The sequence below is a fragment of the Kalmanozyma brasiliensis genome, assembly GCF_000497045.1.
Source record: "Kalmanozyma brasiliensis GHG001 unplaced genomic scaffold PSEUBRA_SCAF17, whole genome shotgun sequence".
Classification (NCBI taxonomy): Eukaryota; Fungi; Basidiomycota; class Ustilaginomycetes; order Ustilaginales; genus Kalmanozyma; species Kalmanozyma brasiliensis.
In genome coordinates this window covers 120,004-132,906 of record NW_015961956.1, presented here as the reverse complement: position 1 = coordinate 132,906, position 12,903 = coordinate 120,004, and the positions used below count along the sequence as shown (strand labels likewise).

At 59.6% G+C, this 12,903-nt stretch overlaps 4 protein-coding genes across 4 annotated transcripts; 3 read left to right on the top strand and 1 right to left on the bottom strand.

Moving 5' to 3' along the window:
* Window positions 1–1,475: 1,475 nt before the first annotated feature.
* Window positions 1,476–3,830, top strand: PSEUBRA_002047 (uncharacterized protein; the record flags this gene model as incomplete). Its single annotated transcript, XM_016435249.2, has 1 exon — window positions 1,476–3,830. One exon carries the CDS (start codon window positions 1,476–1,478, stop codon window positions 3,828–3,830), a length of 2,355 nt encoding a protein of 784 aa, XP_016293287.2.
* A 455-nt stretch (window positions 3,831–4,285) lies between these two features.
* PSEUBRA_002046 (uncharacterized protein) lies at window positions 4,286–8,995 on the bottom strand (the record flags this gene model as incomplete). The annotated part of the gene is made up of 1 exon (XM_016435227.2): window positions 4,286–8,995. The coding sequence occupies one exon, from the start codon at window positions 8,993–8,995 to the stop codon at window positions 4,286–4,288; it is 4,710 nt and encodes a 1,569-aa protein (XP_016293286.2).
* A 743-nt stretch (window positions 8,996–9,738) lies between these two features.
* PSEUBRA_002045 (Protein of unknown function DUF423) lies at window positions 9,739–10,215 on the top strand (the record flags this gene model as incomplete). The annotated part of the gene is made up of 2 exons (XM_016435246.2): window positions 9,739–9,844; window positions 9,935–10,215. The coding sequence occupies 2 exons, from the start codon at window positions 9,739–9,741 to the stop codon at window positions 10,213–10,215; spliced, it is 387 nt and encodes a 128-aa protein (XP_016293285.2).
* Window positions 10,216–10,619: 404 nt separating this feature from the next.
* Window positions 10,620–11,449, top strand: PSEUBRA_002044 (ATPase, F1 complex, epsilon subunit, mitochondrial; the record flags this gene model as incomplete). The annotated part of the gene is made up of 3 exons (XM_016435248.1): window positions 10,620–10,651; window positions 10,890–11,025; window positions 11,420–11,449. The coding sequence occupies 3 exons, from the start codon at window positions 10,620–10,622 to the stop codon at window positions 11,447–11,449; spliced, it is 198 nt and encodes a 65-aa protein (XP_016293284.1).
* Between the last annotated feature and the right edge of the window lie 1,454 nt (window positions 11,450–12,903).

Genomic DNA, 12,903 nt, shown 5'->3' with positions numbered 1-12,903 from the left:
GCCGTTCCTGCTCGCAGTCACGACAACAATAGGAGAGGGTTGCAGGCTCAATGCTCGGGCGTAGTAAGGCACAGATGGACCACGGCGGCATGTGATGTGACAAAGGTGAGATGGCATGACACCTTGCCGCTGTGAAATCTTCTCCTCGTGAAAACGAGCGCATTTCAGCTTGCTGCATGCAATGTACGGCAAACCCGACGTCCCGGGCGGACCCTTTGCATGGTTGAGGGCTGCCTCGCTTTGAGACGGTCGGCTTGCTCTCTTCCTGCGTGATGCTGTGTGCGAGACTCGCTTGAGCAGCATTTGGCACGGTGGCCACCTTAATTTGCACTCGCTTGCTGTTGTTTCACAATCCGACGGGATCCTCCTCCCATTGCTCCTTGCTCCTCCTTCCTCTTCCTTCCGGCTGTTCCTCGTCGGTCCTTCCCGATGCTGTCCTCGCCAGCTCACTCACCTTGCACCTCCTCACCTCATCCTCGACGCTGAGCTCGTCACTTTCATTCACGCATTCACCCGCTCGGCCTTCGCTTCCACTTCACCTTTCTTTGCCGACTCAAACTCAGCACTTTAAGCTTTGCTTGCAGACCGAGCTAAGCTACTGTCGCCTGATTACCCTCCCGTCGGTCGCATCGCCCAACGTCATCAGGGTGCCACTAGGGTTTGCGAGCTACTGCACCCCTGCCGATCATCCCATCGCTCCCTGCGCCTTTGCTCGCTCAAGCCTTGCCAGCCAAACACTTCAGCCATCAGCCCATTCGACGGTTCTTCCGCTCTCTTCCGACCCTCTCGCCGACCACGCATTGCATCTCAAGGCGCACCATCGTCCTCGACCCGCGTGCCGCCCGCATTCTACAGCCGACGAGGCTTGTGCTTGACTGGCCACTTCGATCCGCTCGGCTCACCCTGACCCTTCCGATCCTTGCCTCGGCCACACCCGCCTGCTCACCGAGTCTGTCCTGCTACCTTAAGCTCACTCTGCATACCGGGTGTGCGCTGACCCAGCTTTTCGGAAGCCACCGACATTCAGTCATCCAGCTTGTCAGCCAGTCTGACTCCCGCCCTTGCGCCAGTACGCTTTGACTTGGGCAATCCTATCAAACTTCATCCCTTTGCCCGTAACCATCAGCGTCGCCCTCCCTACCAATCTCGTCTCGACTTCGATACCACAAATACCTCCTCGTCGCCGCCAATCTTGATCCGACCTTCACAGTTCAGCGTTCAGCGTTCAGCATCCACCTCCCCGCCGTCACATCAGCACCAGAGTCTTTCAACGCTCCCACCTTCATAACCCAAACTCAGCCTTCTGTCGGAACCTCCGATCTGAGTCCGACCGAAGTTCTTCCTATCTAAGCGCATCCAAGCTAGGTTTTCGGCAAGGGAAGAGGCTGTAGCTGCTGGCGGCGACGGGTCTGAGTCGACGGGACCCTCGCGCATCATCATTCGACAAGAGCAGCTGCCCTAGCTGGTCCTTCATAATGCTCGCCTCTACCTCGATGCCTCCGCATTCATCTAGCGGCTCAGGGTCGTCGACACCGTGGCTCTCACCAGAAGCTTCCTCCAGTGCATGGCGTGGATCTTACTCGACCTCCTCAGAGCTCAGTCGCAGCGCTAGCCTCAACGCCAGCATGAACGCATCCCTGCCTTCCTACTCTCACAACGAGCCGCATTCGCAGGAATGGTGGGAGCACGTTCTGCCACCAGGACAGCTCGCAGAGCGACTGCGAAAGGCGCAACGCTCTTCCAATGCCTCGCGTCGACGCAACAACCCCGCTCTCGCCAACGCAACCCCGTCTGAGCGAAGCGCATGGAAGAGGCTCTCGGGTCTGCCCACCGAGAAACGTCAGCATACTCGATCCGAATCGTCTACGGCTACCTCCAGCAGAAGATCCTCGTTTCAGGGCGGCGCAGCTGCCACTTTGCCTCGCTCCGCCTTGAAGTCGAGTCTTCGCTCGCAAGAAGTTGCCACGCACAGCGTCAGCCAGTCTGAATCCAGCGCAGACGTCTCGAGCGACGAGTTGGGCGGTACGTCGACGGGCCAGCACAGCCCGGAGCATCACTTGCGGTTTGCCTTTCCTCCAAGTGCTCCAGCAGCTGGTGAGCGCGACTCTACATCAAGGGCATCGAGGAGAGCAGGCGTACGAACCAGTGCTAATAGCCCCGAGATGGTCTCAACATCCCAGTGGACAGGATCTTCCTCGGCATCGCCGCTCTATCCAGATGCATTCGACTCGCACCGTTCCTTCTCACGCAGCAGCGGTGTTCGAAGAATGCGCGTCATGAGCGAAGATGGCATGGCATCCACCCTCTTCGCCTCGGTCCAATCTTCGTCTGCATCTGGCTCATACCGCCTGCCCGCATCGCAGTCGGTTACGCATCTCAACCAGCACGGTGCTCATAGCGAACGATACAGCAACTCAGCCGATCATCTGAAGGCCAAACTTGCGTCCTATTCCCTGCCCGAGACGCCGGAACTCAGTTCAGACGACGCAGCAGATGTCACGACATTCAGCACCACCACCACTCAGCGTGTCCGCAAGACAAGCACCACAAAGACGACAATTCGATCGGCGCCAACGTCCAAGGCTCCCTCGCCACCAACCATCCTTCGGTCCCACTTTGACAGACCGGATCAGCCAGCAAGCACTCTGGGCTCCGACGACTTGGACGGCTACCACAGTCCATCGACCCGCCGCGACCGACACGTGAGCTTCGACTCGACCGCCGCCACTGCTTCTGACACCCCGACGCGAGCCAACGTGCGCGACTACCCCGAGCCCCTAACTTCGAGCCAATCCGCGTACAGCTTCGGCCGCGACCATACTGGCGCTTTCGACTCGCTTCCCCCTCGTTCCAACAGCACCAGACGATCCCGACAGGGTGTCCGCGTCGCCGGTCACCGCGCAACCAGCTTCTCGCTCCCCAGCAGTCGTCGCGGTTCGATCCGCGAAGACTCCCCCTTCCAGTTCGGCGGTGGTCCTGCACCCTCCTCCAGCTCGACCCACCGTCACCGACGGACAGGCTCGATCCCGGACGCGGTGCTCATCGAAGGCCTCCACGTAGCCCACAAGCAGCTCGCCTCGGCAGGCCACATGGCGCTCACCCTCACCCGTCAGCTGTCGGCTCCCCTGCGACCCGTGTTTCACATGACGCTCTTCCTCAGCATCTCGAGCATCACGGTGCTTTCGCTGGCATGCTTTTTGTGTGCCAGCTACATGCTTACTGCATGGGACGATGTCAGTGTGCGTACCAACAAGGTGCGCGAGGTTGCTGGACGGACGAAACATCGGTTTGAGGGGGCCCTCGATTGGGGGCGGAAGAAGCTTGGTCCTGAAGCGATGTCCGGTAGCAGCAGTCCCAGGACGGGTGATTCTGCCTTTGAACCCCGGTCGTCGTCTGGCACCTCGACACCTGCGGAGAAGCGAGGGGCGGTCTCTGCCGCCGGTCACGCCTTCACCTGGCCCGCCCGCATGGCCTTTTCGGGCGCTGCGACGGTCGCACACCACGTAACCCCTCCGTCGGTCTCCAAGATGTTTGAGCAGAAATCCGACTCGCAGTCCAAACGCTCGACGCTGCCCCCACGCCCGCCACTGTCGACCCTGTTGCCATCGATCCTGTTCACTTTGTTGCTGGCGATCGGTGCGGGGTTGACGAGTTTTCTTGCATCGCGCAAGGAGGCGGGTCCGGAGGCCAGCCCGCAGGCGTACACCGTACCGCTCTCGCCTGGGACCGAGTACATTAGTCAGGAGGCAAAGAACTTTCACTCCATGCGCGCGGGGATGGGTCAGCGACGGACGTACGTTGCTACTGAAAGCAGCGGCTTCGTACGTTAAGCGGAGGGTTTATGATATTCACGATTGGCCACGCATACACGCATTTCACGAATCCGCATTGCATCTCCAATTCATCACTCAACTTTTGTCTGTCCTGTGTGTCTGTGCGAACTGAGGTGAGGTGAGGTGAGGTGAGAGGCCTTCTCTGCGTGCTTGCAAAGGTGTCTCTCAGTCTGGCTGTGTTGGGAGGTGGCGTTGCAGAGAGCGGTGTGGCGTGTGTCGGTCCGTCTTTCGACTTGACATCGGCCCACTCTCGCATCGCAACACTTAGCCTGCGGTGACCCGCGCGCTTGACGAAGAAGATTCTCCCTCACTTCCCTCTCACACGACACCTGCTCAGCGTGCTTACGCGATCGCGCTCGCGCTCGCCCACAGCACCCTCTGAAGATCTGAGAACAAGTTCGCATTTAGAGCGGTTGACAGAGACTCATATTCCGCCTACGCAGTGTGGGAAGTTAGCGCCTCCTAGGACGCAATGGCTTGATCTGTCTCCCACCCGGGCTCTGACCCGGCGCAGCACCACCGCTAGGCGCAGCACCCATGCTGAACAGTCCCGGTTGCGGTTGTTGCATCTGAGGTGCTCCTGCTGGCGCGCCGAAAGTGAACCCGGTCGGTTGGGCAGAGGGCGTGGTAGGCGTACCAAAGCCACCCGCTGCCGCTCCGAAGGGTGCCGTGCCGAAACCGGTTGCGGTCGGCGTGGTAGGGGCGGTGCTGCCGAAGGTAAATCCGGTCGACGTTGCGGGGGCGGCGGAAGTCGACGCGCCGAACTGGAACGGGGCACTGCCTGCCGGAGCGGGAGCACCGAACTGGAACGGGCTGCCTCCGGGTGTGACCGGCGCGGCGGGCGCGAGGAACGGTGAGGCGGGCGTGGAGCCCACCCCGGGTGTGGTGCTACCAGTAGGTGCGCCAAACGTGAAGCTCGTCGCTGCAGGAGCGGGACCCGCAGGTGCAGGGGAACCGAATCTGAACCCGCCCGCGCCGGCTGCGGCACCGGAGCTGGTGTTGGACGCAGGAGCAGAAGCACCAAATGTGAAGGTCGACGGTGAAGCCGAGCCAGTGTTGGCTGCAGGAGCAGACGCGCCAAAGGTGAACGGTGCTGGTGTCGCCGATTTCGCGGGCGTCGACGAGCCGAACGTGAAGCTTGGCGTGGTGGTCGTCGCAGGGGCCGTCTTTTGCGGCGAATCGTCCATCATTTCTCCTCCATTGGCGCCCGATGCGGGAGCAGAAGGAGTGCCGAACCCGCCGAATCCTCCACTGCTCCCGGCAGCGGGAGTCGAGGAAGCAGGAGCGCCAAAGGTGAACCCGCTGCTCGCTGGCTTGCTGGCGTTCGTCGATGCGCCGAAGGTGAATGTACCGTTAGGGGTCGTCGTTCCCGACGCTGGGGCCGACGAGGCCGGCGTATCGGAAGAAGCAGGCTTGGGTACGCCGAAGGAAAACGTCGTCGCGGATGCAGCAGCGGGCTTGGTTTCGGGCGCTGGACTGCTACCCGTGCTGGATGGGGCGCCGAACGTGAATCCACCTGCAGGCTTAGATGCTTCAGTACCCGACTTGGGCGCACCAAAGCTGAACCCGGTCGAAGAGGACGCGGCATCAGCAGGCTTGGGAGCGCCGAATCCGCTGCTGCTAGCGCTGCTCTCCGTCGAGGGCTTGCCAAACGTGAACCCACCGGTTGACGCTGGGGCAGCGGGCTTGGAAGCATCTTCGCCTTTGGCACCGAAGAAGTTCGGCACCCCGCTGCTCGGCTTTGCTGTCGATGCATCGTCCTTCTTCTCCGCCGCAGCTGCTGATGGAGTACCGAAGCTGAAGCCTGAGGAAGCGGGGCTCGAGGTCTGGGTTGCAGGCTGCGAAGCGGCAGGCGCACCAAACGAGAAGCTCGGCATGCTCTTCTTGGCGGCTGGCTCGGCGTCGTCGTCTGCTCCACGCTTTGAGCCGGTCGAGGCGGCAGATGCGGAGGGTGCGCCGAAGCTGAAACCGCCAGCGCTGGAAGAGCTGGACGAAGCACCGCTGAAGAACGAAGGCTTGCTTGCCGGTGCAGACTCATCCTTCTTCTCCGAACTCGCGCTAAAGGAGCCAAAGGGGTTCTTGGCTGGAGCGGAGGCGGAGGTAGGCTCGGCAGCCGGCTTGGCTCCAAAGCTGAATGGCGCTGGCTTGCTTGCAGCCGCATCGCTGCCCGAAGCAGTAGAAGACGTAGTGCTGCCAAACGAGAAGCCTCCGCTCGGCGTGGAAGCTGCTGGCGCGTTGGCATCGCCCGACTTGCTCTCAAACTTCTTCATGGTGCTGCCGAAGAAGTTGGGCACGGGTCCGTCCTTCTTGCCCTCGCTGAGCGATGTGGAGGCGGCCTCGGCGGGCTTGCTGAAAAAGTCAGAAGTCGATGGTGCAGCAGGCTTCTTCGCAGCATTGTCGTCCTGCTTGAATGCAGTGCTGGCGCCGAAACTGAATTTGGGCGTCTTGTCTCCCGCGCCCTGAGTGGAAGCCGAAAAGGAGAACGATGGAGCCGTGGCGGCGGCTTTGGGTGCCTCCTTCTCTTCGCTTGCAGATGCGGTGGCAGCAGACGAGTCGAAGCCGCCGAGACGACCAAGCAGCGAGTTGCCTCCAGCGGCCTGAGAGGCTGGCGCCGAAGCCGCAGCCGACTTGCTTGCCGGCGCGCTGGTTGTTGAAGGTGCAGCTGCCGAGCTACCGAACGAAAAGCCAGACGGGAACATGTTGGTGGGCAACTTGATCTTTGCGAGCTCGCTGGCGTCGGGCAAATCCTCCTCTTCCTCGTCCTCGTCCCATGCGCTGAACTTGCCAGAGCTTTGATGGGTGCGAGATGTCTTTGCAGCTCCCTGTCGAAGCGAACTTCGCTCTCGAGGGGCAGAAGCATCGCCAGTGGAAGCCTTGACAGCAAAGTTGTCCTTCTTGACTGTGCTGGCCGGCGCTTTGCTGGCAGCAGACAGAGGAATTCTGTGCGAAGCCGGCTTGGGTGTTTCAGCGACTGCTTTTGCCGGTGTCGCTCTGGGTTGGGCGGAAGCGCGGAGCGGTGTCGCCTTCAAAGCCGATTTGAGCTGAGGAGCGCGAGCAGGTACATCGGCTTGCTTCCTAGGCGTTTGCGTGACCTCTTCCGTGGCGGGTGCTTGGTGTTGCAGGCGTCTGGATCGTCGGACCGGCTCAGGCTGAGGTGGCGCTGGCTCCTCTTCCTCCTCCTCTTCATCTTCCTCTCGCTCGTCCTCGACGTCCTGCTCTGCCTCCTCCGCATCTGATGCAGCCAAATCCTCTGTCGCCGCATCGTCGACATCCATTCTGCTTGGACGTTGCACCTTCTTCAATCGTGCCCTCATGCCACCCTGCTCATCGGCGGCCTGCACCGTCTTTGCTTTGCGCAGATATCTTGTGTACGGGGCGACACCAATGATAGGCTTTCCATCTTGAGACTTGGTGGATCGAGACGCAGGGGCGTCCGAGATGGGCGCAGGAACGTTGATTTGAGCAGCAGCGCCCCTCGCCAGCCCAACACCTCTCGAGGTAGCAGTGGGCTTGCGCATGGTCTCGAGAGCATTCAGGAGGCGTTCGGCTTCGTTCTTGGGCGAGGGCAGCCTCGGTTCCAGCGCCTTGAGCTCCTCGTGGCTGATGAAACCGTGATCCTTGTGCCAGACCATGCGACGTTTGGAGGGTGTACCGGCAGCACCGAGTCTTTCGGAATGGCCGTCGACACTCATGTCAATGTCGCGCTTGCCCAGACGACTAGGTGTCACGGACTCGGTGTCGTCCATACGACTGCCGCCCGCAACGGAGGCAGACCTGATCATGGGCTCGTCGTTGCTAAGGGCGAGATTGCGACGCGCGCTCGAAATGCTGCCAGGAAGCGTACGCGAAGCAAGGTATTCGCGCATCATCTCGTCGCCCATGGAGGGTGCAGAGGGTGCGGCGAGATTGAGGCCATTCCAGTTGCGTCGCTGGGGGGTTCCTTCTCGCTGGCGTGCCGGAGAGTAGCCAGCTGAGGGTGCGGGCGATGCACCACGCATACTCACGCTGCCAGCGCGAGACGCGCGTCCAGGCGTGCCAGTCTCGGTAATGAGACCAGAGGCAAAGGGAGCGCGAGCACGACGGCTGGCGGCGTTTCGAGAGGAGAGTTGAAAGGGCGAGCTGGAGGGTGGGAGGCCAAAGGCGCTGTCGGTGTATCGAATCTCGTTGCCGTAGCCAAACGCGCTAAACGAGTTCGAGTGACTCATGGATGTGGAGCCAGATTCTGACATGGCATCGTCTGGTCGGAGGGAGGAGCCTCGGTAGCCAAGCGCTTGAGATCGAGGACTACGAAGTGTGTGTTGGCTCTTTGAAAGGTAGAGTTGCGATCTGGAGGGTGATGCGAGGCCGGCATCGCTCTGGGCATCGGACGAATCGTTTGCGCCGAGAGGACGAGAGCCGATATCGAGAGTGCGCTTGGATGAGCGGGTGCTCCATGGATGAGTCGCACCAACACTTGTGGTAGATTTGGACGGGGACGAGGGTCCAGCCATGGACGAGTCTGCCTGCTCCAAAGAGGATTGCTTCCGTGTCGAACGTGCAGGAGCTGGACCCGGAGCCAGACGAGACATGGACATGGATGACGGCAGAGTGGATGTAGGTGGTCGAATCTGGCTCTCCTCGTCATCTTGAAGATTGGATCGAGATCGAAGGCCGGCAGCCAGCCTCTCGCCGACAGCTCTAGCAGCACGAGTGGGGGCATCTCTCTCGTAGCTTGTCTCGCCCGGTGTCGATTTGAGAGAAGCCTGAGCAGCAGCCCGTTTGCGAGCGATGGACGAGAGCGAGTTGGTGCTGGAAGAGGTTGGGATGCCGAGTTCAGGTCCCGTCGAAGCGGCCACACCAGTGAGCCACGACAATGGCTTTGTCACCATTTTGCGCACGCTTCCGAACAAGGCGATGGGCGTGGCGGCAACGCGCAGCGGTGAAAAGGCTGAGCGCGAAGGTTGTGGTGCGGGTGTCTTGGCGGCTGGCGTCGAGGGAGTGCGTGCGGGTGAGTCAGTGTCGGTGTAGAGCGAGCTTCCGGACCCAGAAGCGGTCAAAGCCGATGAGGGTCTCGCGTATGGTTTGTGAGAGGAATTGCGACTCTGACGAGCCAAGACTCGTGCACGCGCCGCCCCTGCCAGAGGCCTAGCAGGCGACTCTGGGTTTTGCGCCGTGAGATCCATGTCGGGCGATCACTTTTGTGCGAGCCTTTTGTGATCACGCTGCGTAGTGCGTGCGACCAAATGAAGTTTCTTCGTTCTCCGTTGGTGGGAGAGCCAAGAATGTGCCGTGAGCTCAATCGATGGTATGATGCAAGCAGCGACGAGTCAAGTGATCAGCTTGCACCCGACTTGCAGGCCGGCTGACGACCGAAGGAGCGAAGGGTGAAGATAGATGGTGTGTGAGATGGACGAGGATGAAGAATGTGTGACACGTTAAGAAAACAAGAAGATCCACAAAATTACATCCTCATTCAGCTGGGTGAGCCGATCCAGACCTCGTTACACCATCACCCATACCCGATCAAGTCTTGCGAAGTTTTCGTCTCGTGTCTGTGTGTTTGTCTTGCCTGAATTTTTTTAATATCTGAGGTTGGGCCAAGCCACGCGAAAGGGTGAATGACGGCGGGCTCATTCACCTGCAGCGCGGTCGGGCCGCCTGTCACACGCTCGCGTCCGACTTTTGCTTTCTTCTCAGACATCGGGCCGATGCGTTCCTTCCTTCTCGCCGATACGACTGAGGTGCCTCCGCGGCAGGTGCAAAGCGCGGGCTTAGCGCCGTTTAAGCCTCCACTCGCAGGCGCAACATTGGGTAACCTTGACTTCTCGGGTCTACATCTTCCCGTGATCGCAACCATCTGCTTGGTATCCTCCCCAGCCGGCTCGACTTCCTGGCTCCTTCTGACCTGCTGTTCAGCACCTCACTTATGACCTACAACATGCTTCACGCTTTCGCCGGCATCTCGGGCGCCGTGGGCGTTGGCTTCGGCGCCATTGGAGCCCACGCCTTGAAAAACAAGCTCAACACCTACCGTGAGTGTTCACTTCAGATGAGGCCGATCGAAACAGGTGTTCAGCCAGAATACTGACCGTGATTCTTGACGTTGTGCCGCTGCATCACAGAAATGGGCGCATGGACGACAGCCACCCAATACCAGCTGCTGCACAGCTTGGCGCTTCTCTACACGCTCAGCATGCCCCAGACCGGCCCGGTCGTTGCAGCCGGCTATGCTTTTGCTTCGGGCATCACTATGTTTAGCGGCTCTATCTACGGCCTTTGCCTCACCAAGCCCGACAACCCGATGCGCAAGGTGTTGGGCCCTATCACGCCCATTGGAGGTCTCTCGATGATTGCCGGTTGGCTGCTCCTGGCCTACGCCAAACGTCCTCGCTCTCTCCGCTGAGCAACGCTGATGATCTGTACAACTACACCAGGCTTCTGTAACGTACGCTCTCTTAGAGGTAGCACCATTCTCGAACATGTCAGGCTTGAGAGATCATACCTCCCTTGTGTCATGTGCGATGCGATTATTTATGTATGTTAGAGCTTCATGGTATTAGCCCTTTTTGCCATAGAATAAATCTTTCGCGCGAAAAAAAAAGGAAGAAGCCGAAGAGGTCCGTCCGAGCTTGGCCTGCAATTTCGCAGAGGCAAAAAGGACGATCGCTTCCGAGAAGGCCGTGGGTCGCGAAGAAAGAGAGCTTCAACTCGTCGGCGCCAATGTTGCAGATCTGATTTTGATGTTGACTCCACGGTTTCCTTCTCCTCATCCCACATCGATCATCCACCTCATCACATATATCGAAAATGTCGGCCGCTTCCTGGAGAGCTCACTTCACGTACGTTTCGCACCTCGACAGCTTGACCGACAACAATTGCGCTCGGCATGCGACGTCGCATTCCTCTAAGCAAAGACAAGCATTCGTTGTAGCATACTGACCGTCACTCTCTTCTTGACTCAACTTGTTCGCATTCGCTTGCTCGCTCGACTTTCGTATCTTCCGACCGCTCATGGACCACCTCGCTCTCACCTGCATACCTGCGACCCGCATCTCCCGCTTGTTTGCATCTAAACAGCTTCAACAAGTACACCGCCATCTGCGCGCGTGCCACCCGCCAGGCGCTCAAGGAGGAGTCGCGTGCCACCGCCGAGCGACGAGGCTACATGGCCCTCCGATACCAGGAGTGGAAGGATGGCAAGGCCAGCGAGAACGTGAGTATCACTCTGCATCAACAGCAAAAGGCCAAAGACGTTGCAGCAGTTGGACAGTGGACGTGAATGCTTTGCGGCTTGACGGCTTCGAACGGACTCTCGCCCAAGCAGGAAGGACGGGACATGCATGCAGAATGCGGCCATTATAATTGCTTGAACGTTGCTGCTCTGCACGAAGTCAACGAAGTGCTGCACGTCCGTCCATGCTGTTCACAGGCTTGACCGACAGCGGTTCGCAGATGGCCATGGGACCGCTCGGCATCACCTTCGCCTGTCTTGCTCCTGCTGCACACGCCACCTGCGCAACATCAGCTCACGTCCATGCTGCGGATATACTGATGAAGACGAGAACGCTGACATCTCTTTGCTACGTTCCTTTCATCCGCTCCCGCAGCTTAACCTCGCTGAGGAGAAGAAGCAATAAGCAGCTCGCACGCTTGTAGTGGCGCCGGTGTCATCCCGAGGCGAGGTCTTTGGCTCCGAACAGATTGAGTAGTCCGATCTCCTTGGTTTCGACTCGACTCCGGCCTCACGCACTACCATCGTCCTCTGCAATCAATCACTAGAACCCAAAGAACCAGTACGGTCGAACCTGGCAGCTAAGGCGTGGCTCGACACACGATGCGATCGACCATTCCCGGCGCAGTTGACCACACGTCATAGTGATGTCTCCATGATCGTGTCAGGCAACCTGAGCAGTCGTTTGTATTGGATGTGGACCTGAGGAGTTCTTTGACCTGCACGCTGGAATACGGTACCGCTGTTCGTGACGCTTTCAGGCCGAGCTGCCAGGTAAGGGGCTGAGCGGCACCAGAACATGTCAAAGGACAGCCGAAGCTTGACTGAGAAACCCGTGTCTGCATCTCAAATCGGGCCAGCTGGACTCCTTGCCATCGATGTCACACGATCCAAACGTGGCACGCTTGCACACACGCACACAATTCAATCAAGCGCTTGGCCAAGTCTGAGCAAACCGATCCTGGCCAGGGGGTCCAGCCGTGCAAACCGCTAGCGTCGGCCCGAGCGAAGCAGCTGACAAGCTTCGCGGGACTTTTCCGAAGGCTCTCGCTCGCAGCTTCAGGGAACCACGCTCAGCTCTCGAGGCCGAAAATTGGGTATTTGGTCCTGCTCGTCAACACCTCTCCTGCCTAGCGTCCAAGTCGCGGCCGCCGCCTGGCCCAAAATTCAGGTCGGAATTCCAAGCGGATGTCCACGTTCGCACGCTTCCAGGGTCCTTGGAAGGAGCTCGCATGAAGAACGTGGACACGCTCGCGCGACCTGGGCACCTGTGTTCGTTCACCCATCCTTCCCCGTGGGACCATTGCATGCTCCTTGACCGGTGGGAATGTACTCGTTGGACTTGGCTCGAGCACTTCGGCGTCAATGCCAAGGGATACAGCGCGACGTCTCCGTATATCGGCAGGTCCAGCTCGGGGCTCAAGGTTGTCGAGAGGAAAGTTGAAAGGCTGCATGAAGTGCTGTCGGACACTGCGAAAGCGGCAACTTCGGAAGGGCGGCCTTACGAGCTAGCTTTTTTTCCCACGATGAACCGCTCGTGACAAGCTCTTGCTTGTGAGTGTGAGCGTGACTGAGATGTGATTGTGATTGACCCGAGTGAGGAGCCTGCAGTGTGGCACGTCCGCGTGCCCGTTGAGGGTGGTGTGTGGGGCTTGACGAGGAAGGCGTGTCCTCGTTCGGCTGGATCCCGATGCTGGACCCATGACTGAGCCTCCCTCCCTTCCCCCCTTCTACACTCCATCCCCCATCGCACCTCGACATTCCCGACCGTCCGCCTCACGAACCCATCGTCAAAACGCTCAAGGGCCTCCTCGTCGCGCATCCCGCCACAAGCCCGAAGGACTGCTCTCACCTCGGATC